The sequence below is a fragment of the Leptonotus elevatus genome, chromosome 8, assembly GCF_054856555.1.
Source record: "Leptonotus elevatus isolate MCC_2025b chromosome 8, RoL_Lele_1.0, whole genome shotgun sequence".
In the NCBI taxonomy this organism is placed as follows: domain Eukaryota; kingdom Metazoa; phylum Chordata; class Actinopteri; order Syngnathiformes; family Syngnathidae; genus Leptonotus; species Leptonotus elevatus.
Window position 1 is genome coordinate 22800917 of NC_141246.1, and position 26489 is coordinate 22827405.

A 26489-nucleotide genomic window follows, 5' to 3' on the forward strand; every position below is an offset into this window, starting at 1 on the left:
TTGGTGATGTGTATAGTTATGTCCCAGTTAAGTCCGTTTGCGAGCAGGCAGACGAAGCAAACGTACTCAAACTCTTATTTAGGTAAGTTAAGTAGTGTACACACAGGTGCAAAGCTATTACGTATGTTTTCAAGTGATAAACACAGAAAATCATATATGCGAATACATTCTAAAATATTTTCCCTGCAACAGAGAACTCATTCAAGAGAACATGTAAAACACATAAGCAAAATACCTTTATTGAGGAAAAAAGGAAGAAAAAAAAGACTGGAGTCATTTATCGTTTTAATTTTACACACAAGTATCAAAATACTTTACAGGAATTTAATCTGAATATTGTCAAATTATTTTTGTGATTACTTCCTTCAGGCAATTACACTGTACAATGACAACTCTTGCCATTAAAATTAGGTGCTCATTTAATTCATTTTTTTCTTTGCCAGGGAACAATGCATTTAAAATCATGCATAGTTATAACGTTGTATTTCGCTGACGCGGGGCAGAATCCTTATTCCTCCTAAATAATCACTTTTGAAGAGACCACAAAAACGATGTTTGTTTAACCATTAACATTTCATCATCATAGAGTGCAAGCCAGTTTTAACACACAAGTGTGGACTGACCAATAGGATTGATTTGTGGAAAAAATCTTAAATTTTACCAAACTGTGACATAGGAGGTTTCAGTCCGACGGCAGCGATATTGACATATTTGAGAAACCACTGCATCTTATGCAATTCTGATTTCAACAAGTAACTTGCTCTCCATTAAACCTCATTGTGGGACGGGTGCTCGAATGTTGTTACACTGAAGATACACAGTACGACATTCAGAACATGGATTATCCAACTTCAAAGCTTTAAAGTACATGTGTCTTACACACACAAAAAAATACAACTCATAATCAAACAAACATAGTTTAAATTGGGCTTACAGTGCCCCAGTGCAACATGGGAACAAAAACAAAACTTTTGCACCTCTCCCTTCCATGGACATTGTCTTCTCGGGACATACTGTACTTGGTCAATTATAGACTTCACACTTTCAACGTTGGCTCATACTTTTTAAAATCAACATAAACATTCCCGTTCTGTCATTGCTACAGTATTTAACCACCTCCTAGTGAGCTGTTTTATGTTGCTTTTTGACATCTACAGACAACACTAACTAGCACTCCAGATGTTACATGAGGCAGACGATATTCAAAATCTAAGAGGTGAGAAAAACAGATCACAATATTGCTACAGAAAGAAGAGAAAATACACACACAAAAGAATAAAAATCCCTTCCTGTAATGGTAAAAAGATGATTTTGGACGTAAGCGGCAACAATGGGAAATAAGCTTTCTTTCCATTGCCACGAATGGGAGTGCCAGTAGCCAATAAGGGTCCACTGCATCTTATTTCACCATCTTCAGAGCAGGTCATACTACAAATAACACACTATTGTGACAGCATTTCCATTAAAGTTGACATCCTTTGCGAGGACACACTGTGCAGGCTTCATAGTAAGATTTCCTTTGAAGCACAAACAACTAAAGAGCATTGTATCTGAATGCAAAAAAAAAATAATACACTATAGTTATCACTATCAGGTTATTCACAAATTTCATTTGATGCAATTGGTTACTTATAAAATGTATACATGGGTTTAGGATGAGTACCATGTATCCCTAATAATAATAATAAAAAGACTACCAAAGAGTGCGATTGAGCCTTTGGGCTCAACTTTTTCTCTGTATATTTTAGCATCATTAAGGCATTATCTATCCAGTATTGCTAAAAGAATAGCTAGTTAGCAGACATTAAAAGAATACGCTGAACAGAAATATATACTGTATATAGAAAACGGAATGACCTTAAAAAAAAAAGACTCAATAAACTACTAACATGCAAAGTGCAAACTTATTCAGGGAAAATAAATTCCCACTAACAACTTCCAAATGTTTGGTTTCATCCTCTTAATCTCGACAGCAACTAGAAAGATATAAACTTCTCTGGTTGTGAACAGATGCACTAATGCCAGTTTCAAGGAGGAACAGTACGCTATTTTGGATATTTAGACATCAGTAAAAACGTCAACAAGGTTAACGACGAGATTTTATATCCAAGTAGTAAAAGGAGTTAGCACAAAATGGAAGCCACACATCAGCGTAGAAAAAGATGGCAGAAGATTTTGAGGTAATATCTAGAATGCCACTGACCACAGGTTGTCATTATTGTTGTGACGTTTGGCTCGTCCCATCAGAAATCGCCACAGCAAGTCACTCGCATGGTAGAAAATAAAACTAAATTCAACTTGGAGTGTAAGTGCTTGGAAGAAACGTGGGTGCGGTGAACACAAAGGGAAGACAACATTTACGGGAAGACAAATATGTGAGGTGGCTGACGTGGATGGAATTCAGTCACTAATTCCCAAGAGTCGGAATGGAAAATCTATGGAAAGGATTCCTCATGGGTCAGTGCTTGAGATTATACTTCAAACCAAAAACCTAGGACGGGCAAGGACTGTCCACATGAGCAGGCCCGTTGGCCTAGCTAACAAAATTAGTGCAATTTAAGAAGAGACCACTGTAATCGTGATCTCGGAAAAGCTGCCTGTATAAAGATCCTCTGATAAAACAACCTCCACACAAAAAAACCTCACCCTCATGTCCATCCTGTTGTACATTCATTAAGTAGAAATGACGTCCTCATGTCATACGAGTTGACCTCATTTATTCATCAGGGACTTATGATGAATATCTTCATTTGAGACGGCGCTGTATCGTCGACGATTTCATCCATTCTTGTCTCCACCCTTCTCTCCTGCAGCCTGAAAAATGAGTAAATTATTTTTTGGGGACAATAATATGTTCTATGCAGCCCCACTAGTCTAAATATGGTATTCTGGTTAATATTGTGTTAGTGGGATATGAGTTAAGCAGCACAATTCAGCCGTTTTTATTAGTGATAGACCAATTATGGGCGCCGATATTCAGCATTTTTGACGAATATCGGCATTGGCCATTTTGAAGAATCATCTAACCAATAATAAAGTGTTCAGGAAAAAAAAAACTTCAGGGAACGAATTTTCAGAGATGCTGACGACCGTGGGAACTCTCTGCACCTTGTTTTTGTTTGAAATTAAAACTAAGATAAGTAAAATTGTAACACTTCAGATATTTCGAAATTTTAGAAAACTTTATTTACTGTATAACACAATAGGGCGCTATTTACTTTAGTTTTTATTTAACTTTTGAAGACATGCTACTGACTCTGAACTTTTTGTTAGATTTGTAGCTGTCTATTGACTAAGATTTTACGAAACCTTAAGTTGTTTAATAAACATATGCTTCAAAATTCAAGAAATTTAAGAGCTGGAGTTTGTATTTTTTCAAATATTGATGTCAATATTTTCCCTTTTAGTGAAAATGAATATCGGCTCCAAATATCGGTCATCAGCGTCCTTGACTACTAGTAATCGGCATCGGCCCTAAAAAACATATCAGTCTATCTCTAGTTTTTATCCATCTCAGGGGGCGGCCATTTTGCCACTTGCTGTCGACTAAAGATGACATCAGTGTTGCTCAGGTCTCAGGTAACAACCAATCACAGCGCAGCTTCAGAAAACAGGTGAGCTGTGATTGGTCGTTGCCTCAGCCCTGTCATCTTCAGTCAACGACAGCAATTGGCCAAATCCTCCCCCAGGATGGATAAAAACAGCTGGCTTTTGCTTCACAACTCATATTCCACAAATGTAATATTAATTAGAATCATCAAGTCACATATAACATATTATTGTCAAGAAATGTTTAAGGCTGACTTCCACTTCATGAGTGATTAAGCAATGATGACTGAACACTTGCGGTATCACTCACAGGCTTGCCGAAGAGGTTCCCCCCCTGATTGTCCGGCAGGGGGCAGGCAGTCACCGAGGACAGCAGGCTGGGAGAGTGGGCCAATATGGGGGAGTTTGGCGTGGGCGAGGTAAGGGCTCCTGCCATTGTAAGGCGCTGCAGCTCCCTCTGCCTCTGCTGCTGCTGAAGCATCTGGCAAACTAAAGCCCTCTGCTCCTAAGAACACAGACGGTTATAATAGGAGAAGTTTAAGTTCATCAACAACTGACACAGTGACAATTCCCTCAGTCATCAAAGACACTAGGAGATGCCATGTGACCATCCTTGAGTAGCCAATATGTCACAACTTGTCCCAGGCAATCGAAGCTTTTATCAAGAAGCTGACCGCTCCAAAAAGTCCCACACTCATGCTTGCATGACTCACACCCTCAGCGCTGTGATGTTGTCTTCCACTTAGTAAGCCAACAGATGGTGTGGCGTTTGCTTCTGCTCGCCCTAAAGTGATTTGCATGTGAAACATGTGACGCAATAGTAAAATTAAGTGGCTATTAGAAAAGAAGACTGAAAAGGCGTCATGTTTGAGAGTCAAGAACAACAGAGGTGGAAATGTGTAAACAGACGTAACCCAATGTAAAGGATGCCAGCTTGCACTGTGTGAGTGTACGTTAGTCAAAGTTCACTCCAGGCTGGTGATTTGGCGGCCGGTGACGCAGCGGCAGCGTGGCTTTGAAGCCCCATTAGGTGGGGCGCAAGAGTCACCACCGTTACACCCATACCCAACCTGCACATCAAAATGACATTCTGAGAAATACAGGGATGGCATGATGGCCATATAATAATATTCATATAGCATGAATAAATAAAAATCTTGTCTTGTAACATTGTAACTTAGTGTAGGTCTTATGTCATTTACTGTAGATGTAATATTGGACTATTGATTTTGAAATATGTTTTTTAAGGCCTTTTTAATTGATGTATATTTCATATTTGAAATTGTACTGCAATGTTGTGGAAGTGCCCAACTGGGGACTGGAGTTGGGAATTAGCTCTAGCCATAACCTCTATATGCATCACATTAGCTGCAAGTTTGTAACTATGTTTGACTGCATTGTCCTTGTCAAATAAAAATTTGCATTTGAAATAAAAAATTTATGTGAGTAATCTCTCCAGGAGCCGTTAAGGGTGGAGCTTATCAATACTCCAATTTTTTTTTTTATTCCACCTTAGGGCTAGTTTAGTACCAAGGCATGGTACCCATCCCAACACACGCAGGCACCATTATTTATTAATTTATTTTTTAGGACTGCATATTTAGCAACATATCAAGAAAAAGGCATCTGTGAATGCCGGAGTTAGCGCGTCATTAACTTCAAATAGGCGGCTCATTTAGTTTGAGACGTTTCATCTCCGCAAGCAGCTTATCATATTGCAGTTGGATGTGCCCTCAAAAATAAAAGGTCATTACCGATGATGGACAGTTTCAACGGTTATTGAAACCTAACGGTGGTAAACTGCCAAACTGGTTACTATGTGACCATAAGGACAATGTATAATTTGCTTGGTAGTTTCAAAATAAAACATTACAGGAGTGAAGTTCTGCGATGTGAGGAACTGCTGGAGTTGCTGCTGCTGCTGTTCCAGAATGATCTGTTTCTGCTGCTCTGAGAGGAGAAAAGACCTGAAAGATGGACAATAAAAGGAAACCAACTGATTAGACGTTCAATTATAATAAGTGGACACAGCAAAACTCTTTGCTTTTGTCAATCAGCCATTTTGGGTACGTACGGGCTCACACTCTTGGGAAGCTGAAAGCTCTGTGCCATTGTCTGGGGGTTGAGTGGCGGTGGCTGGGGTCGCAGAGCAGCCAGTGTGGACTGGGAGGCACTCTGGACAGGAGAATGTATCACGCCGTTCAAACTGCCGAGCGCCCCATTCATCAGCTGAGAACCTCCAGCATGACATGCGAGTAGCCCGCCCGCCGCAGGTTGAGCCGAAGTGCCGGCTTGGCTGATTTGCCCCAAACTGTCACCTGAACCTCGCCCATTTATCACAGATTGACTCAAGGAGGCGGGGCTTTGTTGAGGAGGAGGAGTACTCTGGAAGGAGAGGGAAGAGCTACTGCGGGACGGACTACCAGAGTGGAGATCCTGGCAAGATAGAAACGGAAAGTCAATTCAGCTTTTTCTATCTGAGCTTGCTTTTGGTGTTTAACTTGACGTGCATTTCAGTGCAGAAGCTGGAAGCATCCACCGCCCTCATCATGAACATCCAAGCAGGAAAAGGCAAAGTCTGCATTTGTTAATATATTTGGAGAAGAGAACAGGTTCTCACCTCGGAGGAGGTAACAAAGGGAGTGTCATTAAGGAAACTGTTCTTCAACAGTGGACTCTTATTGGTGATTAGGGGGTCTGAGAAAAGAGAGGCAGAGTCAAAGGCCATTTCATCCATTTTCTATACCGCGTGTCCTCATTAGGGTTAAAGGTGAGCTGGAGCCTATCCCGGCTGACTTTGGGCGAGAGGCAGGGGAGACCCTGGACTGGTCGCCAGCCAGTTGCAGGGCAGGCAGCTATTTTTGCTCTCATTCACACTTATGGATAATGCGGGGTTTTAACATGCATGTTTCTGGAATGCGGGATGAAGCCACAGTACTTGGGGAGGGAGGGGTGGGGGCACCCACGCATGCACAGAAATACCATACACACTCTGCACAGAGCCAAAAACTATTTCATAAAAGTAAAACAAAAAAGACAATCGTGCATGCGTGTTTAAAAATGCACCATGCGCACGATGCAGAAGTAAACTGATGAGGGAAGAGAACGAAGCAAGAGATGCGCACATGAAGAGCAGATGACCGACACCTACATAATAATGTGTCATGTTAAAGCTAGTAAATATGTAGACATGACAAATCTGACCTTGACTTGAGGGCAGGAAGTTCATCCGAGCCGCGGTGTGCAAAGAGCCTTGGACAGAATGAGCATGAGGGAAAGGTACAGCCAACTCGGTGTTGAGCAACTGCAGTCGCTCCCTTTTGACTGTAAGACTGAGAATCTGGTCCTGGAGCCGCTGGTTCTCCTGCTGCAGGGAGTGAAGTGACTGAAGCATGTCTATAACTGACAAAGACAGAAAACAAGTCATAGCACTGAGAAATGCTTCTGACATATTGTGACACCGAATGGAGTAAGAGGTTTCCGAGTGAGTCAAGGTTCCGATTATTTTAATTATCGATTTATCAGTCAACTAATCGATGAATCGGATGTAAATCAGTCTGCTTTCTTTAAATTTTAAAGCGTAAAAAAAAAAAATCTGTTAACTCAGTTTTGCTCACGTGCCACGAAACCTGGAGTTGCCACTGGCAGGATCAGGAGGATGGATGAACACGGACTATAGGTAGTTTTAATTGCTTGATGCTTTTGACGGATCATCTTAGAGCAACCTCGCAAACCAATGCTGCTAGTATATGATGCTCTTGGGCAGAACTAAATCTGTATGTCAGAAGTTTTGAGAATTGTTTCAATGAGAAGAAAATAGGGGTGTGAATTGCGTAGTGCCTGGCGATTCCATCCGTATCACGATTCATAGGTCACAATTTGATTTGATGCGATTAATCCCGATACAAATCTATAAATCGATTTCTGCGATTTCTTTTAACTCAAATTTATAAAATACTAATCAGTAAATTTGTACATGTACACTGTAAGATTTGTATGAAAATGTATTTATTTACCTGAAATAGGCTAAGCCACTGTATTTAACAAACAGGTTGCAGTCTGTTTCATGTTTGAACAGCATTAAAATAAATTATTAAGGCTTAATGTTCCATTAATACAACATTCTTCCATGCTTAAAAGGTTAACCCTAACCCTAAGTAAGACATTTTGTTGAATATTTCCATTAAAAAGTGATGTTTAAAAATAGATTCGGCCGCATATTGAATCGATTCGAGAATTGCGCACTGTAATATCACAATATATTGCCCAATCGATTTTTTGGAACACCCCTAGAAGAAAATAAGTAAAATTCCTGTAAAGCTGAGTCTCTTTTGATCGTTTCATCAACAATTGTTCAACAATCAGGAATTGTATGCAAGAAAGCTATCATTCTTTGAATCGAAATATTCTTTCTATTCAATGAATTTACATTAATTCCAAGATTTTACTCAAGCGAATATTTCTTACAAGCTAAGTAGAAAATAGTAGTAAAAAATGTGATTAATTACAGAAAATTGGACGATTAGGTAGTTAAAAAAAAATTATGGTCCATGATAAAAATCGACTGACTAATTTCAGAGACACTTTTACAGAAGAGAGGAACAAACATAACTATAAATATTTAAGCAGTGAGGCCAATACCTAATTTTGCATTCTTGAAAATTAAAACGGTTTCTTCTAATAAGCATTTGTACTGGTACTAGGTCATACTTCCCTGAACAGGAGACAAGGAATGAGGTTACTCACTGTTGACGCCGATCTCCCCGTTGCTATGTTTCTCCAACAAGAGCTCAATGTGGGAGCTTGCCTGTGGGATGTTCTCAGGACATGCTTGAATTCCTGCACCTAAACCATCTCTCTGGTCAAAAAGAAGAGGAAGGGAGCTCATAGGAGACCTGTGTGTGATGGGGAGAGCCACAAGGTGAAGTGTTGTTAATATGCTCCTAATTTCCTGTTTACACATATTATTTCTCTCATCATTTGAACACAATTTTTGCAGAGAAAATACTTAGGTAAAAACAAAAGACATACTGTGATGAAAGACTTTCCCTTGGCGAGTTTCCCTGACATGGGAAGCGACAGTCATCAAGGTCTGACTCTATGAAAGGGAACAAGACATCAACATTTACAGTACTGGATTTTTTGGGGACTATACTGTAAATCGTTCTGGAGTATAAGCCATGTTTTTTGGGGAGATTTATTTGACAAAAATCGAGACCAACAACAGTGGAGCTTGGATTCACAATCTAAAATCCCCGTTCCCTTATTGTGGGTGCGTAGGGGAAATATGCTGCGATTGCGCACTGCTTCACTCCGACTGTTCGGAAACTAGGAGCGTTGTCAAATGTGCCATTCGGTTACTCTCAGCACCCCAAAAACGGAGTTCCGGAGCTCAGTGCATAAAGCAATACAAATGGAAACAGTTTGATTGGTGTATAACGTAGACTGCATTTGGCAAATTAATGGGTGTGGAGTGCACACAGACTCTCACACAGAGAGTAGTGCTAGGGGCGTCAGAGTGAATTTCTGTGTTGATGGCAGTTGGACGAAATTTCCACTTCTAACTATGGAGAAGTTAAACCTTTTAGTTTGGCTAAAGGTACAATCCTGGTTGATTAATGTGCCTTTTGATCCTGTAAATCTTTGTTGTGACATAAACAAGCTGGAAGCTAAACTAGCAATATGTCACAACTTCACTGCTATAACTAAAATGTTTTCTTCCATTTTTTTCTTCTACTTTCTTTTGGCGGTTGGCAGATACTTTTGGTGCATTGCCGCCACCTTCTTCCTTAGCATGCTATAAAGAAGGTGGCCATTGGGCGCTAATCACAGACTCATATAAGTCTGTGGCAGTAATGCATGACTACTACTTCTTCTTCCATTTCTTCTTCTTCTTCTTTGTTTTGGCAGTTGGCAAATGCATTGCAGCATTTGGTGCATCACTGCCACCTTCTCTGCACAGGCGGCAACGCACCAAAAGTATTTGCCACCCGCATACAATTAGGGAACGGGGATTTTGTGTGCCAGTTTGAGCTCTAATTTGTATTTAAATATACATAAGTCACACCTGAGTAGCTTGCAGGACCAGACAAACTATGAAAAAACTGTGACTTATAACCCCCCCAGTAATATCAATCAATTAGAAGTATATTTGTACTTTGTAATTTTCTGTTTAAGTCATTATAGAGAGTATCAAAAATAAGTGGTAACAGTACGTATAACTGATTTGTGAAATAAAAGAATATATGAAGAGCAGTATTTTGGCCTCTGCCTCATACCAGGTAGTGAGGTTGGGGCTTGACTCAGTAGTGGTGGCAGTGTGGAGAGACCAGTGATGAAAGGTTGCGTGGAAGTCGCACTATAGGAGCTGCTCGAACCTGGATGCACCTACAGAAGTTCATTTTGAAAAGGAATACGGAGAATAAGTGTGGGGATGCAAAGTCTGTAGTTACATATTAAGGGTAAAGAATGCTTCATAAATGCCGACATATTCGAAAAAAAGTATCACTGTTTGTTAAATAAGGTTGTATACCTCAAAATCACTTGATACCGCACCATTTAAAAAAAAAAATCCAATGACCGGTAATGTCATTGTATCACACCTATTGATAACAATAAACAATTATGGATAAATGCACTGTAAATACCTGTGAGTTTGAAACGGCGTTGCTTGATGGTAGAGAGTGTGAGAGGGTGTGGGATGGGAGGAGTCCTGATGACAGAGAGGTGCTACACATGCCCCCAGCCAGGGACAAGGAGGTGCTACACACTCCTCCACCCATAGAGACCGAGGTGCTGCAGATGCCCCCGCCCAGTGAAAGAGGGTTTTTAAGGCTGGAATAGATACCTGAGTGAGAAAGACAGAAAGATTTTTATTTTTTATTTTTTATATATATATTTTTTTAAATATGCTGTACGTGTTTAAAGAGCCAGAAAAGATAAACATCTACAATTTCTAGATTTGACATTATATACCTATATCAGAGTCTGTAATGAGGTCAAACAGGCAAGACAAGCAAGCAAACTTGCAAGTACGCACAGACAGTATACTGTAGCTGGAGTAAAGATTAGCAAATAAAAAAAAATTACCAAAAGAAAGGGTTAGGATTTATAACAATGCTCTGATACCTCAAAAGCCTTTGGGTCATCTTGCGCAAGAGCAACACCTTGCAGACAACTCATTCTAATGTACAATGTAACAGTCACCTCCAAAAGTATTGGGAACGGTAAGGTCAATTCCGCCATTTTTGGCTTTTTACCGAAGAGTTTCAGATCGAAAAATGACTATGGGATAAAAGTTGAGAATTTTAGCTTTGATTTCATAGTATTTACATCCATACATACATTGTTTGAAGCCACATGTTTTTTGGTCAAACATTGGACAAAACGTTTTATCTGGTGAATTACAGAAAAATGCATCCAAACAAATTGGAAGAAGCTTCATTATGCAACAAGACAATGAACCAAAACACACTTCAAGCAACAAAGGACTTCATTTGGGAGGGTGGGGGGTTTGGAAGGCCAAGTCAATGACTAGACCGTAACCCAATAGAGCATTAAGTTTGTCTCCTGAAGAGAAAACTGAAGGGAGAAAACAACAAAAATTGAAAGAGGCTGCGTCAAAGCTTGATGCAGTTATTGCAAGTAAGGGTTATGCAATCAAATATGAAATGTGAGTCACTACTTGAAGTTAATTTAATAATGTCCTTTTCAATACTTTTGTTCCTGTGAAAAGTGGGTGGCTTCAAACAAAAGGTGCTCTGCCTTGAATTGTTTAAAATCAAGATGTAAATACCATGAAATAAAAGCTATAATTCTAAACTTGTGGTCTGAAACACAAACAAAAAAGAAATGGCAAATCCAGGTCCAGAAAGTAAAAACCCTGCCACAGTTTGGCTTTAGCTCCGGGTGCTGGCTAGCTAGCTCCCTAGCAGGTAAATGAGCACCATGGGAGCTAGCTAGCTATCACCTGGGGCTAAAGCTAAACTGTGGCAGGGTTTTTACTTTCTGGACCTGGATTTGCCACATCTGAACATAAATGTCTTCAGTAGCCAACAAAAGCACAGGAATTGACCTTGCCGTTCCAATACTTTTAGAGGTGACTGTATACACCGCTATTAGCTGGGTTTATGACTAAGAATGACATTCTCACGTACTTGTGAAAAAAAGGGCCAATATTGGTAAAGTTTCCTCTTGTCTGATGCTTTTTAATTGATACTTCTTTTTGTTTATGCTTTTACATTTTTTATCATGTTTATCTCAGCCTGGACTTGAGTTTTTAAGATAGTCATGCAGAGCAAAAACTTCTATGTAGAATATATTGTTAGTTTACACTGAGCACAAAAATACCTAATCATAGAAAGATCTCTAACTAGTTAACACTGATCAGACTGAACAAGTTTTTTGTTTTTGTTTTGTTCTTTAGATAAACTGCTATTGTGGCATTCACCTAGCATTTTCCATCATGCTGCAAACGAATATGCTTAAGTGCATGCACTTTTTGCTACACACAGGAAACTTGAGGGCTACCGCACACTCCCACTCACCCGAGCCAAGCAGTGAGTTGCCACGGCTTGTGGAAAAACTGCTAGCTGAAGAGGATGAGAATGAAGACGAGGTGGTGGTGGGCAGTGAGGAGGGGAAGGTGAGGTGTGGAACTGACACCGGGCTCGGGTAGAGTGAGGAGGTGAAGACTGGTGGTGGTGGAGGAGGTGCGGTGTTATGATGATGACGATGATGAGCGTCTTCTTTCCTCTCTCGGTTCTTACTTCCCCGAGGTCGGCCAGGACCATGCCGGCTCTTTTTGTTGCCGCGGTGCCTTCTCTCTTGGGACAGAGGTGGCGGGGTCATTTTGCCCTCCAGCTCTGCTTCTTCTGGGATAGGTGGTGTGCTCAGTTGCGACAACTTGCACAGAGACTTGGAAGGTTTGTAGTCTCCTGAAGAGGAGATCTTGCGGATCTTACTGCTACTACCCAGCACTGATGTAGAGGTGATGCGCATGATGGACCCAAAAGTTGAAATGGTAACCTTGTTCTCAAAAGGGCTGGAGTTTCCATCGGACCGATCGTGACCCTGTGAGCCAGCAAGAGGACCCTCAGCAGGAGTCAACGCCGGCGGCTCGTGATAATTGCGATCCTCGTCTTCCTCCTCATCCTTCTCTTTGTGTTCCTCCTTATCACCGTCCTCCTCGGCCTCTTGTACGGCTGACCTCCTGTGACGCTCTTTGCGATCCTCGCCGCTGTGGTCACCGCTTCCTCGCTCGTGGTCACGTTCCAGACGGGAAGAGGAGGAGAACTGATGGGTATCTTGAGCTGACAGGGCTCCACCTTCACGAGCAAGACAGAACGGATTAAACAAAGCTTCCCGATGCCTGAACATTTGAACTGATAGTGTAATACCTGGATTGAATGGACTTGAGGAACAGGAAGAGGAGGAGCCACTCTTGCCGGTGCTTCCTGTTTTCTTACTCTGGTGACCATGACTGTGCGAAATCAGCTTCTTGGACTTTGCCTCACTGTCTTTGGAACTGTGGCGACTGGAAGAGAGCTATCCCAAGACACACACAAAAATTATTTGAAATTGTAATTGTACTGTTATCGAGCAACTCTCTGGTCACTCTGCTGTTCATACCATGTCTATACTGCTGGACATCACTGAAGGGACCAGGCTGTCAGAGGCCTTCTTGTGGCGCTCTTTCTGACGAATCTTGTCCTTGTGACTCTGAAATGACATTGCGCAGGTACACTTGAGCAAAATGATACGAATGAGTAAATTAAAAAATGGCTAGTTGGATATCAAATAAATAAATTAGTCGTCTGTTGACCTTCCTCTGCCGGTGGTGGTGGTGTTTGTCCTGTGATGGAGAGGTAGAGCACCCCCGGGAATGACTGAAGGCACTACTTGCATTTTCATTGGAACGTCGTTTCTTCTGCTGCAAATCAATAAACATGAAATAGCATCACCCAGTTCAGTTTCCATAAATTTCACAAAAAGTAGTTGAAAAGAAATGTCTACTTTATCAACTGCTTGATGTGAATATTAAAAGTATGTGAATAACATGGCTACTAATTTCAATACAGTATGTTGTTTGAAGAGCAAACTACCGTATATGGCGCTGGTGTACACAGTGAGGAGGTAGTAACACTGGCTGGACCTCGTACCATTTTGTTGTAGTGATGTTTGCAGTAGCCACAATATTTGACATTGTCAGCTTCAGGGCCTTCCTCCTCACACAGCAGGCCTGCCATCTGAGCGCTAGCAGCATCATCCAGTCAGCCACAATGTGAAAAGACAGACAGCTATGTTTAAATCCACACAATGACATACACACATTGCCCCATAACATATATTTACAAGTCATTAAAGGGACTATTTTTCAAGGATGAACCATTTTTTACTCAAAAACTCTCTCTAGGCATTTTTTGATCAGGATAACAAAACTAGCTTTCATTTTCAGTTTGATCAATTTTGTAAATACCTACACTTGGCAAAACCATTTCCGGCTCTGCAATATGGACAAAACACTTCATCTTGCAAATCAGAATTTTTCAAATGTGCTTTCTAATTTACAGTCATCTTGCTCGATCCATCCCAATTTGTGCGAGTCAATTTCACTTGAGAGGTCCATAGATTCCTCACATTCGCATCCTTTGGGACACTCTTTTGGCATGTTGCTACAACCAGCCACAATGCATCAATGTGGCATACTTGCTTAAATATTCCAAATTTGTTTGAAAACAAAAGGATGCGGACAAAGCAAGGCAGGTAACAGTAATATGTCGCCCGCCCTTCACTATCGTCATCCGGCAGATGTGTCAATCAAGCATCTCTGTGGGCTTCTCAATATGTGTTTAACGCCGTTACAAAAAAGCCCAAATCACTTCTGAGTATTTCAGGGAGGTTAATTTTAGTGGTGACATAATTTTTACATACAAAACTATTATATATTCTAAGTGCTTATGTTCAGCCTATTCAACCTTCATAGAGTTAATAATAATTACACACATTTACAATACACTTATATCTATTTATTTATTAACATTTTTACGGTTTTGGGATGTCTGCATTCAGTTTCATTCCAAAAACATAAACATTTTTAAAAAGAAGAAGAAAGAAAAGAAGTGTGTCTCACATAGCAGCGACGATATGTATACCAACGGTTTTCAAAATGTAATAGAAGTTTGTGACAAAGCAGTTGAAATGAAATTAAATCCACTTTTGACCGCTGCATTGTTTCTATTAAATCTCTTGATAAACGGGTGACAGTGACCATGACAAGGATATTGGTCTCATTAGAAGATATAGTTGAATAAACACACATTTCCCAGGAAAGCATTAGCTACATTTTGTAAAGGCCTAGAATAGTTACACCAATCCGACGTCGCCTACCCCCTGTGGCGTCGGCCCAGACGTCGGCACGTCTCATAGAAAAATGACGTAAATATACACCGCACCCATACCGACTATTACGTACCTTCAGCGCATGCGCGAGAAGTAATTCCCCTTATACCATTGGCACAGTAGTCATTATTCCGAAAGGCAACCGGAAACCTCTTTACAGGGGAGAGATATAAAAACGTAAACAATGCATACCTTCCGGCTTTTTGCACAGTATCGTATATATAAATAAATCCTACCTGCTATATCCAGTCGCGTCCCCATGTCATGCCAGTTTGGCTTTCATACCTTTATGGGCATACCCTTTTAACGGTAATATCATACAATGCTGGTCTCACTTGAACAAAAGAGACTGTCATCTTCCCGATCTTCTGTCCAGACAGACATTGTACGTTCAAATGTGGAAGGGTACAGCAGGGTGACGATGCACAAAATGAGCGGAGAAAAAAAAGGTCCAGGCTTTCCATCAGTACTGTTTATCCGCGTTCGGCACTTTCTCTTCTTGCCCCGTGCGCTGATTCGCTACCGAACAGCCAATCACAGTAATCAAATGCCCCGACGCCGATTCAACATGTCGAATTTGCTGGAAACGTGCCCCTTCCCCAACGTAGTCCAACTCAATCCGACTTTACGACAGTAATTTATACACTGATCAGAGGGCGCATGCCGTCGGCCCAACGCTGTCCGACTCCCAACGTCGGATTGGTGTGTCTGGGCCTTTACTTACTTAATGGTGTTTTGTGGAGTAAGTCACTTTTTTTCCTCACGAATGCCACCTTTGGCCTAAAGAGTAACTGCAGCCTCTGTGTCAAGCTTGTGAATGGTGCACGTGCAAGTACGTGTGCTTGAATAAACTTTTTCAGTTCTCTTGGAGTCTGAGCTGGAGTTTGGACTGTGGTAAAAGTAGGCCTCCAGTTTCCATCCCAATTGTGTCATAACACTAAATGTCCGCGGGGACGAGCATGACGTCACCCTCCGCATCCATTAACATTTTAAACTCCATAATGCACCTTTAAACCATTGCAAATTGGAATATTTTTGCTAAGCATTTGCTGCAATGTACGGGTAAGAGCATTTTGAAGACGCTCATTATCACTTGGCATCATATGAGGCATCTGTGTGCATAAACATGAACATTAAAATGATAAATCTTTGTTGGAGCCACACATACACACGCGCTCATGTCTACCTACCAGGTGACATGGAAAGCCTGTCTGCAGCCCTGTCGGTTACAAGCCATGCACGCTCCACATGCTGCCTTACTCTCTCTGCCATGGTCCTCACAGATGTAACATGTCTGGGGAAAGAATGATAAGACTTTTACAATTCATTCAAGCATTCCAGGTTGAAGGAACAGTTTTTACATGCAGGATTTTGCATGTACTACACCAAAGCTAATAGGGGTAGGCAGTCAAACAGAAGCTGAAAGGCCCCTTTGAGGTACGAATGCTTGTCAGTAGAGCAACTTTTACTAAAGCTTAGTTTGCTGTAGACTGCTTTGTCCCATCAAACTGTTGGCTATGAAAAATGCACATAATTAAAACAGGCATACAAACATCTAAAAAACGTTTTTTTGTTTGACTGTTGCAATGGCATTCTATTCTATTGTGAATCCCCTTGGTTGAAAATTGCCAACTAATCATAATGCAAATAAATCAAGTAGGAGTGATCAAACACTGAAACGTTATTCAATGTGCGTTTAGGATATGTGTGCTTTTTGTTTGTGTTTACCGCATATACACAGGTACTTCTCACTCTTCTCACCCACAGTGAGTGGAGCACACTGGTAGGGTGAATGAGGCCGAGAAACAGGTGCAGAACAAAAGAAAGGCAGGCTCTCTACCTTTTAGCCTCAGCCTATGTTTTACCCTTTGTCCTCTTGCTCCACCCAGCACAACTCCACTTGGCTCACTCGCCAATTTTACGCATTATAGATTCCGTGAGACTGTCATAAAAATGACCACATCATTGTGTGGCCGATTCAGTGCTTTGAATACTTCCAGTGTCGGCTTAACGTTCGGCTCACTTATTTGGTCCCTGTGTGTTCAGTACAAAAGTGAGGAGGCTTAATAATGCCTCAATATTCCCACCTTGCAAAAGCTGGTGGGGTTATGTTACCCTCAAAGGACATCAACTTTGAAAAGGAAGAAGACAGCAGACCTAGTAAAAGGAAGAGTAGCTTCTCAAGTTTTCAATATCCATCCTAATGCTGTTGAGGAATGTGGGCTGCAATCTATGGCTGAATGGCTCTGACAGGAGAAACCTGCATGCAATTTACTATAGCTGACACCGTAATATGAAACCAGCCCTCCAACACGCCTGTGTGTACATTTACATGCAAACACAGAGCCAATGCAAGCATCTGTTCAGAAAAGATATTGATTTGTATTTAAAGTATAATATTTTAAAGGGCTAGTTTTGATGGATGCTGGACACTATTTACCAGCAATCAAAAACTACAAAGATAATACAATGTGTCAAAAGACATAAAAGACAGCAGTATGGGTTTTAGGTACATTCTTAATTAAACTTTTACATGCAATACATTAAAAAAATAAAAATGAAAAAATAATTTTTTTTTATCGTATATTAATGTTCAAATTGTTCATAATGTTACAGTGGCTTACAATAATATCAAATGCACATTGGAATAAAACTTGCCCAGTTTTTGATGAACACTTGGACCTATTATTCTACTGTGTTTTAATGTTGGCCATTATGGTGTTACTTGGAGAGATAAAACACATTTGAGGTGATACTTGGTGTAGAAAGTTTTAGAACCATTGCCCTATATCAGGGTGTGCATAATTATTAGGCAGATCCCCTTCTTTCTGCAAAATGGGCCAAACGCTTGAAATTGCAAAGATATTTGGTCGTAATTGCATACCATACCTTACAACTAAACGGGAAGAACCAGACCTATAAAACTGTGGTCTTGCTTAGATGAACAAGGGACCAAGCCGAGATGTTGTCAGAGGCCGAAGGCCAGCCATTTGGCTTGTGATAGTTATGGCTATTTTGGTCAAAACTGCTCGCCTTTGATACCAAAAATAGTAAAAAATAATATCACAGCAAATTAGCATATGAACGCCAGCACTTACGATTCATTTTCTATTTACTACTGACAACTCGAGAGGATTAATCCACTTCCAGAACAATGTGTCTGCATTCCCATATTTTTTAACATTATGTCAAAAACATTACAAGTGTGGCAGCTCTGCTATGGGCTTTTCTCATCTTTATCACCTTATTTGTTTTCACTTCTGAACCTTAGTGTGTTTGTTCTACTGTTTAAAAATGGGTATAGACGCACAATTTGTCGTGGTTCAGAATCAGCTGTTAACACTCTGTCCCGGAGTGTGACCCAACATGAGCCTAGGGATGAAAAGATGCTATGTCGTGCCAGGACAGAGCTTTAAGCAAAAAAAGGAAATTAAAGCCTTAAGTTTTCTGGTGGTTTTTCATCGATTTTAGCCCGCCCACATTCAGAGCGAATCCTGTGACGTCAGCTTGATGTCAGTGGCAGAAGGCGAGCTCATTTCACAACGGTTGGTTTCTTCACAAATCAATATTATTGGTCTGTTCCCACTTGATCTGTTGTTTTGAACATAATATTAACCAATTGTAAGTGGTGAAAATAGCTTGAGAACAAATCTATCAACGCTCTTGAATGCTTTGAACTGGAAGTGCAGACAATTCCGCCTATTTCCTTCATTTGTCTTTCTTTCTGCTTAGTATTGTTCATTCGGTAATCTTACCGATTTGACATGTCATCATCATTGCTCTCTCTCACTCTCTTTTTTTTTTGCGTCTGCAAGTGTGTGTGCGCATATGTGCGTGTGTGTACTCATTAATTCACCTAAAACCAATTAAAAATCCCATACCGTTCACCTAAACCGAATATTTAACTGTAATAATGTAACATATGACAATTTGGGATTTAGGTGCAGATTTTAGTAAGCTCATGGAAGTTGATTTGCTTTTTCTCTCTCTCTTTTTTTCTTGAGAGAGCTCAGTATTGTTCATTCTGTAATTTTACCGATTCGACATGTCATCATCATTGCTCTTTGTTTTTTATTTATTATTATTATTATTTTTTTTCATTTTGTATGTGCGTGAGTATGTGCATGTGTGTGTGCTCATTAATTCACCTAAAACCTATTAAAAATCCCATACCGTTCACCTAAACCGAATACTTCAGAATCCAGCTAGAGTCATGAGGATGTCAGAAGACCCGAGGAAGGATCAAAGAAAAGAAAGGAAAGTGAAATCCAGCACCGACCAGACATCACCTACTACCCACCGGGTTACCAACCAGAGTCTTTCACCAACCCCAGAAACATCTCAGTTCCAACAAATTAGGGAGCCCTCAAGAGACCAAAGGAAAGACTGAGGAAAGGAAGGAAGGATATATGAAGCAGAGTGAGATCCACAGACATCAGCTTCCACCGATTCAACGACCAGAGGAAGAAGCAGATTGTGTTTGAATTTCGGTAGATGCTGGTGTGAGGATCTGGCATGCATGAAAACCTCCACCAAAAAGGGGAGCCGTCGACCCCGGCCAGGACGGAGCGAGCACAACCCCCCAGGGCCCCCCAGGCCGCGGCAGCGCCAAGGCACAACCCCCAGGCCCCGAAGGGGCCACCGGCCGGAGAGCAAACCCAATGACACCCAGTGAATAAATGACTTCCTAAAGCCAAATTTATTTAAAACAGCAAAGAGGAAGGACCAGTTAACTTTGTCGAAGGCTTTTTCGGCATCCAACGATATAATAACTGCCTTTTTATCATGCAGCTGTGACATGCTAATAATAAGGTGTGAGTGACGACCTTTAATAAAGCCTGTTTGGTCGCTATGAATGATTGTCGAGATTACTGTTTCTAGTCTAGATGCGATAATTTTAATATCAGTGTTAATTAGTGAAATCGGAGGGTAACTTAATGGAAGGGTGAGGTCTTTTTCTGGCTTTAATAGAAGTTTAATTGCTGCTGTGTTCATGTGTGGACGTATGTAACCATTAGTTTTAATTTCTGTTACTGCTCTTAAGAATAATGGAGCAAGCATTAACCAAAAGTGCTTAAAAAATATAGCCGGATAACTATCCGGGCCAGGTGCTTTGCCATTAGGCATATTATCTAAAGCACTGTACAGCTTGTTTATAGTAAGTGGCGCATCTAACATATCTTTATATTCATTAGATAACTGAGGTATATTTAAGCTACTGAGGAATGCCTCAATATGCTCAGGGATAGGTTTGTTAGTTTCTGAGTATAGGTTGCGATAATAGTTATAGAAAATGTGATTCATTTCTTCTCGTGATTGTATGCAATCACCAGTTGTCCTTTTAATGGCCGTTATAAGGGATTTTCCCCGATTGCGTTGAAGTTGGTTTGCAAGAAATTTACCTGATTTGTTATTATATTCAAAGTTGTTGTATCTCAATTGTTGTATTATAATCTCTGTCTTTTTGGATAACATATCATCTAACTGTATTTTTGTATGTTGTATGTTGTAAGTCAGTCCATATTTGGTTATTTGGGTTTATTGCGTAATCATCCGTCAGTTGTTTAATTTTATCTTCCAAGTCTTTTTCTGATTTTTGATCCGGTTTCTTTTTATAAGATGAATATGATATAATTTTACCTCTAATTACCGCTTTCCCAGCTTCCCAGAGAAGAGATGGAGATAAGTCTGGAGAGTCATTTATTTCCAAAAAGTCTGCCCACTCTCTTCTTATAATTTTGTCAAACTCTGCGTCATTTAGCAGTGAGATTTTAAAAACGCCATGTCGGGGGTGGTTTAAAGGTATAATCAACTTGTAGGGTAAGGGACACTGGTGCATGGTCGCTAATAATAACAGGATGTATTTTTGTACCAATTTTATCAGCAATAGAATTATTTGTAAGAAAAAAATAAATTCTTGAAAAAGACCGGTGCACCGCGGAAAAGGTAAATTCCTTCTTAGTCTGGTTTTTAAGTCTCCAGCTGTCGACAAGGCCAAAATCCTCCATATATTCCCCTATTTCTTTCATGTGCGGAAGCAAGCCTTGCGACCTAATTGTTACTTGTATTGAAAGTCTAAAACAAGTAAAAATAGTGAGTTTACATTTCAGTGGGCTTGGTTTGTTCAAATCGATTTGTCATGCTTTGTTGCAGAAAGAAGGAAGCAGCATTAAATATCATGAATTGAATTTGCGTAGATTCATTTTTGCCTATATACAGAACTTTGATTTAATGGACCCCGATTTTATGCATTTTGTATTTAACAGAAAGTAACGTCCAGTCCCCTCAAATTACGCTTTTTACAGGAGTCGTCAAAGTCTGTGCTGCGGCGCAATCAACGGATCGAGACTGGTAATGGTATTTACTATTTCTGGGTTGCGCTGCTGTTGTCACAGATATACAGTACAGATTAGATCCAAGTCACATATGTACCTCTGTGTTGGCAGGGGAAACGTTCCCATCAAAGGTAACTGAAAGCACGGCGTATAGCTTTGCATCGCCATAGTCATATAGCTTAAAAAGTGGCGTGTCGTATCTAGTCATATGTCTGCTGTTTAGTGTTTACTTAGGCTCTCGTCATGTGCATGTGTCTTGAACATGCAATACTGATTGTGGTACAAATTTGTCAAGTCCTCTATGACAATCAATCATAACAGAGATGAAAAAAGGAAGCTCACTAACCTCACGGTTCATGAAAGCTAGCAGCACTAGCCCCCAAAGACACCCTTCAAGCACCAGTGAGGTAAGTTTGGATGGCATTTAAAACTTAACAGATTCAAGCTTTTTAATATTTATTTACAATACATTTGTACGGTTTTGGGTGTTTTTAGGCCATGTAAAAAAGTGCTTAAATTTAACCAACAATCATCTTTAACGGAGGATGCCTCCACCCTATTAGTCTGTTAAATTGAGGTTCCTTCCAATGTACAGTCAGATCATCGTTCCTTCGTTTCTCACTTTGCGTTCTTGTCCGGTCTTACGTCTTTGTGATCTCATGAAACATCATCAGTCGCAGCCCAAGACCTGTTCCAATTCAAAGTACGTATAAACCAAGAATGCACTGACTACACGGATGTTGTTGTTGTTGCTATCTTAAACAAAGAATGCATCGGTTGATGACCTTTGAAGACTTGGCTGGAAACATATCCCAATAAGCAGTTCGTGCTGTTATCAAAATGGCTAAAAAAGAAGAGGACACAAGTTTGTAAGGTTTTTTTTCTTCCGTTTTATCAACTTAGTGGTAAATTATGGAAGTACTGTTCCAATTACTAAAGATTAGTGTTCTTTGAAACCGGTCTTACCAAGACTATCCTCAGACTTCACCAGACTCTTGCATTCTTGATATTGAGAACCACCTTATATATTGTATGGCTTTGAAAAAGAGTTCGAGGGAAGATGATGTCACACAGGACTTTGTTTTTGTGAAGTTAAAAGACTTGCATGTAGTTTGTGACATAGTGTAACTGCGGTTGTGAACCTGGCCGGCCCATTTAAATCAATGACATCTTAACAAATAAATTATATTTTCTAGCTTATTAAATTTGCGATTGAACAAAAATGTGTGGGTGCTGTTGTGTTGATGTGAGTTTGCAACAGTATATCACGCTAATAACATAACTGCATAAATCAATACTTTGCAATAGTCAGATTTTTACAGGAAATGACACTCTATAACCCAAAGCAGATGTTGCAAAAATGCCTAACGCAAAGACAAAAAATGAGTTAGGTAGCTAGTAATGTTATTAGTAGGGATGTCCTGATCCGATCGGAAATCGGGCCCGATCACGTGGTTGCTGACTCGATCGGAATCGGACATTGTCTCCCGATCAGGACTCAGATAAATATATGAGGTTATTTTTTCAACAACTTTTTATTAAATCTGGAGTTGCGCGATGGCACGGAATGAGACTTCATTTTTCCACACAGCGTGCAGCATGGCGTCACTTTGCTACAGTGACACTGTGTGCATAATGCCAGAGCGGCGAGGCTAAGCAAGGAAATAGCGCCAACTTCTCCAAGGTATTTGGAAGTAGATGATGAAAAGTTATTATCATCTTTAATGTGTAAAGCGGAGATAATGCGATTTGCACTGTGTGCAAAATGAGCATTTCGTGTGGCGGAAAGGATATACAGTACTGCTACTGGGCTGCACTTCGCAGCCGCACCGCCATCAGGCGCTGGATACTATGGACATGCTTCGAGTTCTCCCCGCGGATCCGGCAGCGGACGTGTTTCTGTTCCTCCCCGCGGGTCCAGCTGAGGCGTCCACTGGGACTCTGCAGCGCCTAGCCTAGGTTAGCTTAGCCTGGCGCGAATCAGCAGCGTCTGACGTCCTTTGCGGGGTCGCTAAATCTCCCCTGAGCGAGTCCAGACCAGTCAGGATAAGGTAAGATTAAATACATTTTGCTTGCTTGCTCTTCAAATGCAGCCATTTGTTTGTTGTGAAGTTAGCTTGTTTCACGCTTTAAAACGGCTACTGTAGGTTCTCAAAAATAAAGCTCTTGTGAAAAATGTATATACTGGTTAATAATACACCTTTGAGTAACTCATAGATGTGCCAAAAAAGGGGGGTTTAAATGTTTTACTTACCGGTAGTTTAACCACTGTTCCACTCACCATATAAAATGTGTTGGGGTAGTTTTGTTTAAAAACAAAACAAAAAAAAACTTTTTTCCCCTTAATAAAATGCTGAGGTATCGGATCGGGAATCGGCCGATCTCAAAATTAGGTGACTCGGACTAGAAAAAGTGTGATCGGGACATACCTAATTATTAGCATGGTGAATGGTGATATGATAGTTTGGCGTGAGCAAAGTTTGTCATGTAGGCTAGCACCTGGAGCCAATTTGAACAAAGCAGTGTCTGGAAACTTAAACAAGATGTTTTTTTCCCCCAGAACAGTTGTCATTTTGGAGACAAAATACCTAGTACAACCTTTTGTCCACATCAGATATTAAGTAAATTTGGCATGCAATTCTGCCGCTGATGTCACACCAAGACATGGGGTTATGTCAATTTTGGCGATTAAAAAGGGGCGTTCCGGTGCAATTGGTTTACCGATTGCTCCAAAACAGATTAATATTATCGGAAATGACTGCCATTTTCATTCATTTCAAGTGAGCTTATAAGTGAAAATGGACCATCTGGACGTGGTCCTTTAATTTCCCTTGTCCAAACACGGGTCACCACCTTTGGAGCCTGGCCTGGGGGTGTGGTTTGAGTGTCTGGTGGCCAATTCTGCACCTATGGGACTTGGACAGGCAGACTGGGATGGTAGCTCCCCTTTTGAAGAAGGGGAACGGAGTGTTCCAACTACAAGGGGATCAAATTCCTCAGCCTCCCATACAGGGGTTCAAGAGAGGAGGGGGCTTCGTGAAGCTGAATCTTCAATTCAGTGTGTGTTTTTTAGTTGCGTGGAATTCAGGATCAAATTTGCAACTATGGTGATAGATGAGCACATTACTGCAAAGCAAACTAAGCCAAATCTGTATTATTTCTCGAATCCACTTGTCTTCCAAGGATTTGTGGAAAAGTTGGATTGTTCACAAAGATAATTTAGAGAAACCTGTTCAATTTTCCTGTAAACAGACTAAAAATATCTGCCAAGAGTTGTGAGTGCTTCACTAAAAATTGGGACATTCTTTAAGGACTTAACAAAATGTTTCAATACCTTCATGTATCGCTCATGTGGAACAAACTGTAGGATGATGGGTTCCATGGTGAGGACGTTGGCAAACTGCACCTCAGGTATGTAGAGAGCACAAACAACGTGAGCCCAACCTGCGGTTGACAACACAAGTTTGAGATGATAAGTCTTTTTACTTATGAACATTTAGTTGAGTGTTGGCAGTTATAACCAAGCCCTATACTTACCTCCACTGTCCGTCCTCTTGAGAGCGCCATCTTTGTGGGGGCATAACTCACACCTCTATGGAAGAACACCAGAGAGCCCAGCATACTCAGTGACTGTGATCTCCATAGTGGGAAGGGAAACACTTCTAATGTTGTGTGTTGGTACACTCACCACTCTCGCTGCCCTCTCCTGTGACTCACACTTACGACAGAACCATGGGCCAGTGGGCACCTGGACAATGCCATAGCATGCTGAGACACAAACACAAGTGTAATTAAATTTCCTTTCAGTATTACTACAACAATTCACAAAAAAGTAATCTCAAAGCACTCTTTCATATGAGGCTGATTTAAAGGGGAGTCAGCCCAAAATCTAGACAGTCTCACTAGTCTAAACACAGCATTCTGACTAATACTATGTTTGTGGAATATGACTCAAGCAGCAAAATACACTCATTTTATCCATTTCAGGGGGTGGCCATTTTGCCACTTGCAGTCGACTAAAAATGACATCACACATCCTCGGGGCTGCATTTGCCTCAATCAGTTAAATAGCCATTCTTTAGAACCCTAAAAAAACATCCATTTAAAAAAAATCAGGGTCTTAAACTGACTTAAGCCAGGCTACACTCTGGACTGATTGACAGGCAGGCATAATAGACAAACACAACTATGTTTCTTGAACGTGGGGAGTACCGGCAGAAATCCCGCGCAACCATGAGAACGTGCAGACTGAAAAGCTGAAACTTCGTATGATTTAAACACTAAACCTTAGAACTGTGAGGCAAACATGCGAACCTCTACCAACCTAGACCTGAGATTCAAAATTAGTATGTCTAAAAGCAAGTGGTTTTCATAGAACTTTACTACACATGAACAGCACATCATAATGGCCAAAACAGTAAAAGCATGTGGACCCAGGGCTACAGGAGTCTGACCGACATGTTATCTATTTATTTATTTTTAGTTTGACGTACACGACAGGGCCGAGGGGCTCACGCCCGCACACACCCACACCACAGTATGCCATCAAGGGGGCATGCAGGCTTGCTGTCACCTCGCTTGGCCCTGTGTGCTGCGAGGAGAAAACAAATAGCACGCCTACCAGACCCCCCCCGCCCCCACACCACACATACACATGCACGCACGTAGGCTCCAGCCAGCGACCAACCGCCCGCCCGTTTACAGCCGCCGGCTCGGCCGTCACAGCTGCCCGCTACTTCCACGCTAACAGCGGCTAACGTTACCTTGATGTACGGCGACGTTGCAGCCGTGTCCATCACAGTAAACGAGTGGATTCTCAGCCCAACCTCGCTCGTCGGAACACACGCAGCAACCACCAACCATTTCCCGCATGCTGCTCCCATAAGAAAAAATGTATTTCCCCCTCCCGGCGGCGTTTAGGCCTGTCAAGGGGTCGTCCCGCTCTCTAGCGCCGTACTGGGCATAGTCGTGGGTCGCTTAGTCGTGCGCGATACTGGCGCAATCTCGGCGTAAGGTTTGTGGTGGTGCCGCTGCTACGTTTTTTCCGTGATGTCCTCCCAGTCCCCATAGAGGCGATGCAGTGCGCATGCTCACATCGGATCCTCCGGGTCGGCAGAAATGTCATAGTAAAGGTAGCAGTAGCATGTTAATATTAGTTTGACTCTCACGTCTCTGTCCCCTTATTTTATTCAAGCCACAAAGCAA

The 26489-nt window shown here is 41.1% G+C and overlaps 1 protein-coding gene across 3 annotated transcripts; it reads right to left on the reverse strand.

Annotated features, from left to right (window-relative positions):
• Nucleotides 1-214: 214 nt before the first annotated feature.
• On the reverse strand, nucleotides 215-26376 carry LOC147170244 (protein AF-17-like). Of its 3 annotated transcripts, none has more exons than XM_086082548.1 (20): nucleotides 26048-26375; nucleotides 24973-25052; nucleotides 24822-24876; nucleotides 24619-24728; nucleotides 16140-16243; nucleotides 13653-13803; nucleotides 13373-13480; nucleotides 13180-13269; nucleotides 12948-13095; nucleotides 12096-12875; nucleotides 10197-10396; nucleotides 9828-9936; nucleotides 8581-8647; nucleotides 8296-8444; nucleotides 6754-6951; nucleotides 6170-6246; nucleotides 5624-5985; nucleotides 5423-5516; nucleotides 3860-4054; nucleotides 215-2814 (listed from the first exon to the last, which is right to left on the reverse strand). In XM_086082548.1, exons 1-20 carry the CDS (start codon nucleotides 26154-26156, stop codon nucleotides 2779-2781), a joined length of 3222 nt encoding a protein of 1073 aa, XP_085938674.1. In that variant the 5' UTR covers nucleotides 26157-26375; the 3' UTR covers nucleotides 215-2778. The 3 variants fall into 3 exon arrangements, with proteins under 3 accessions (XP_085938674.1, XP_085938675.1, XP_085938673.1); XM_086082549.1 differs by having other exon boundaries at nucleotides 13710-13803; nucleotides 26048-26374; XM_086082547.1 differs by having other exon boundaries at nucleotides 12096-13095; nucleotides 13710-13803; nucleotides 26048-26376.
• Nucleotides 26377-26489: the final 113 nt, after the last annotated feature.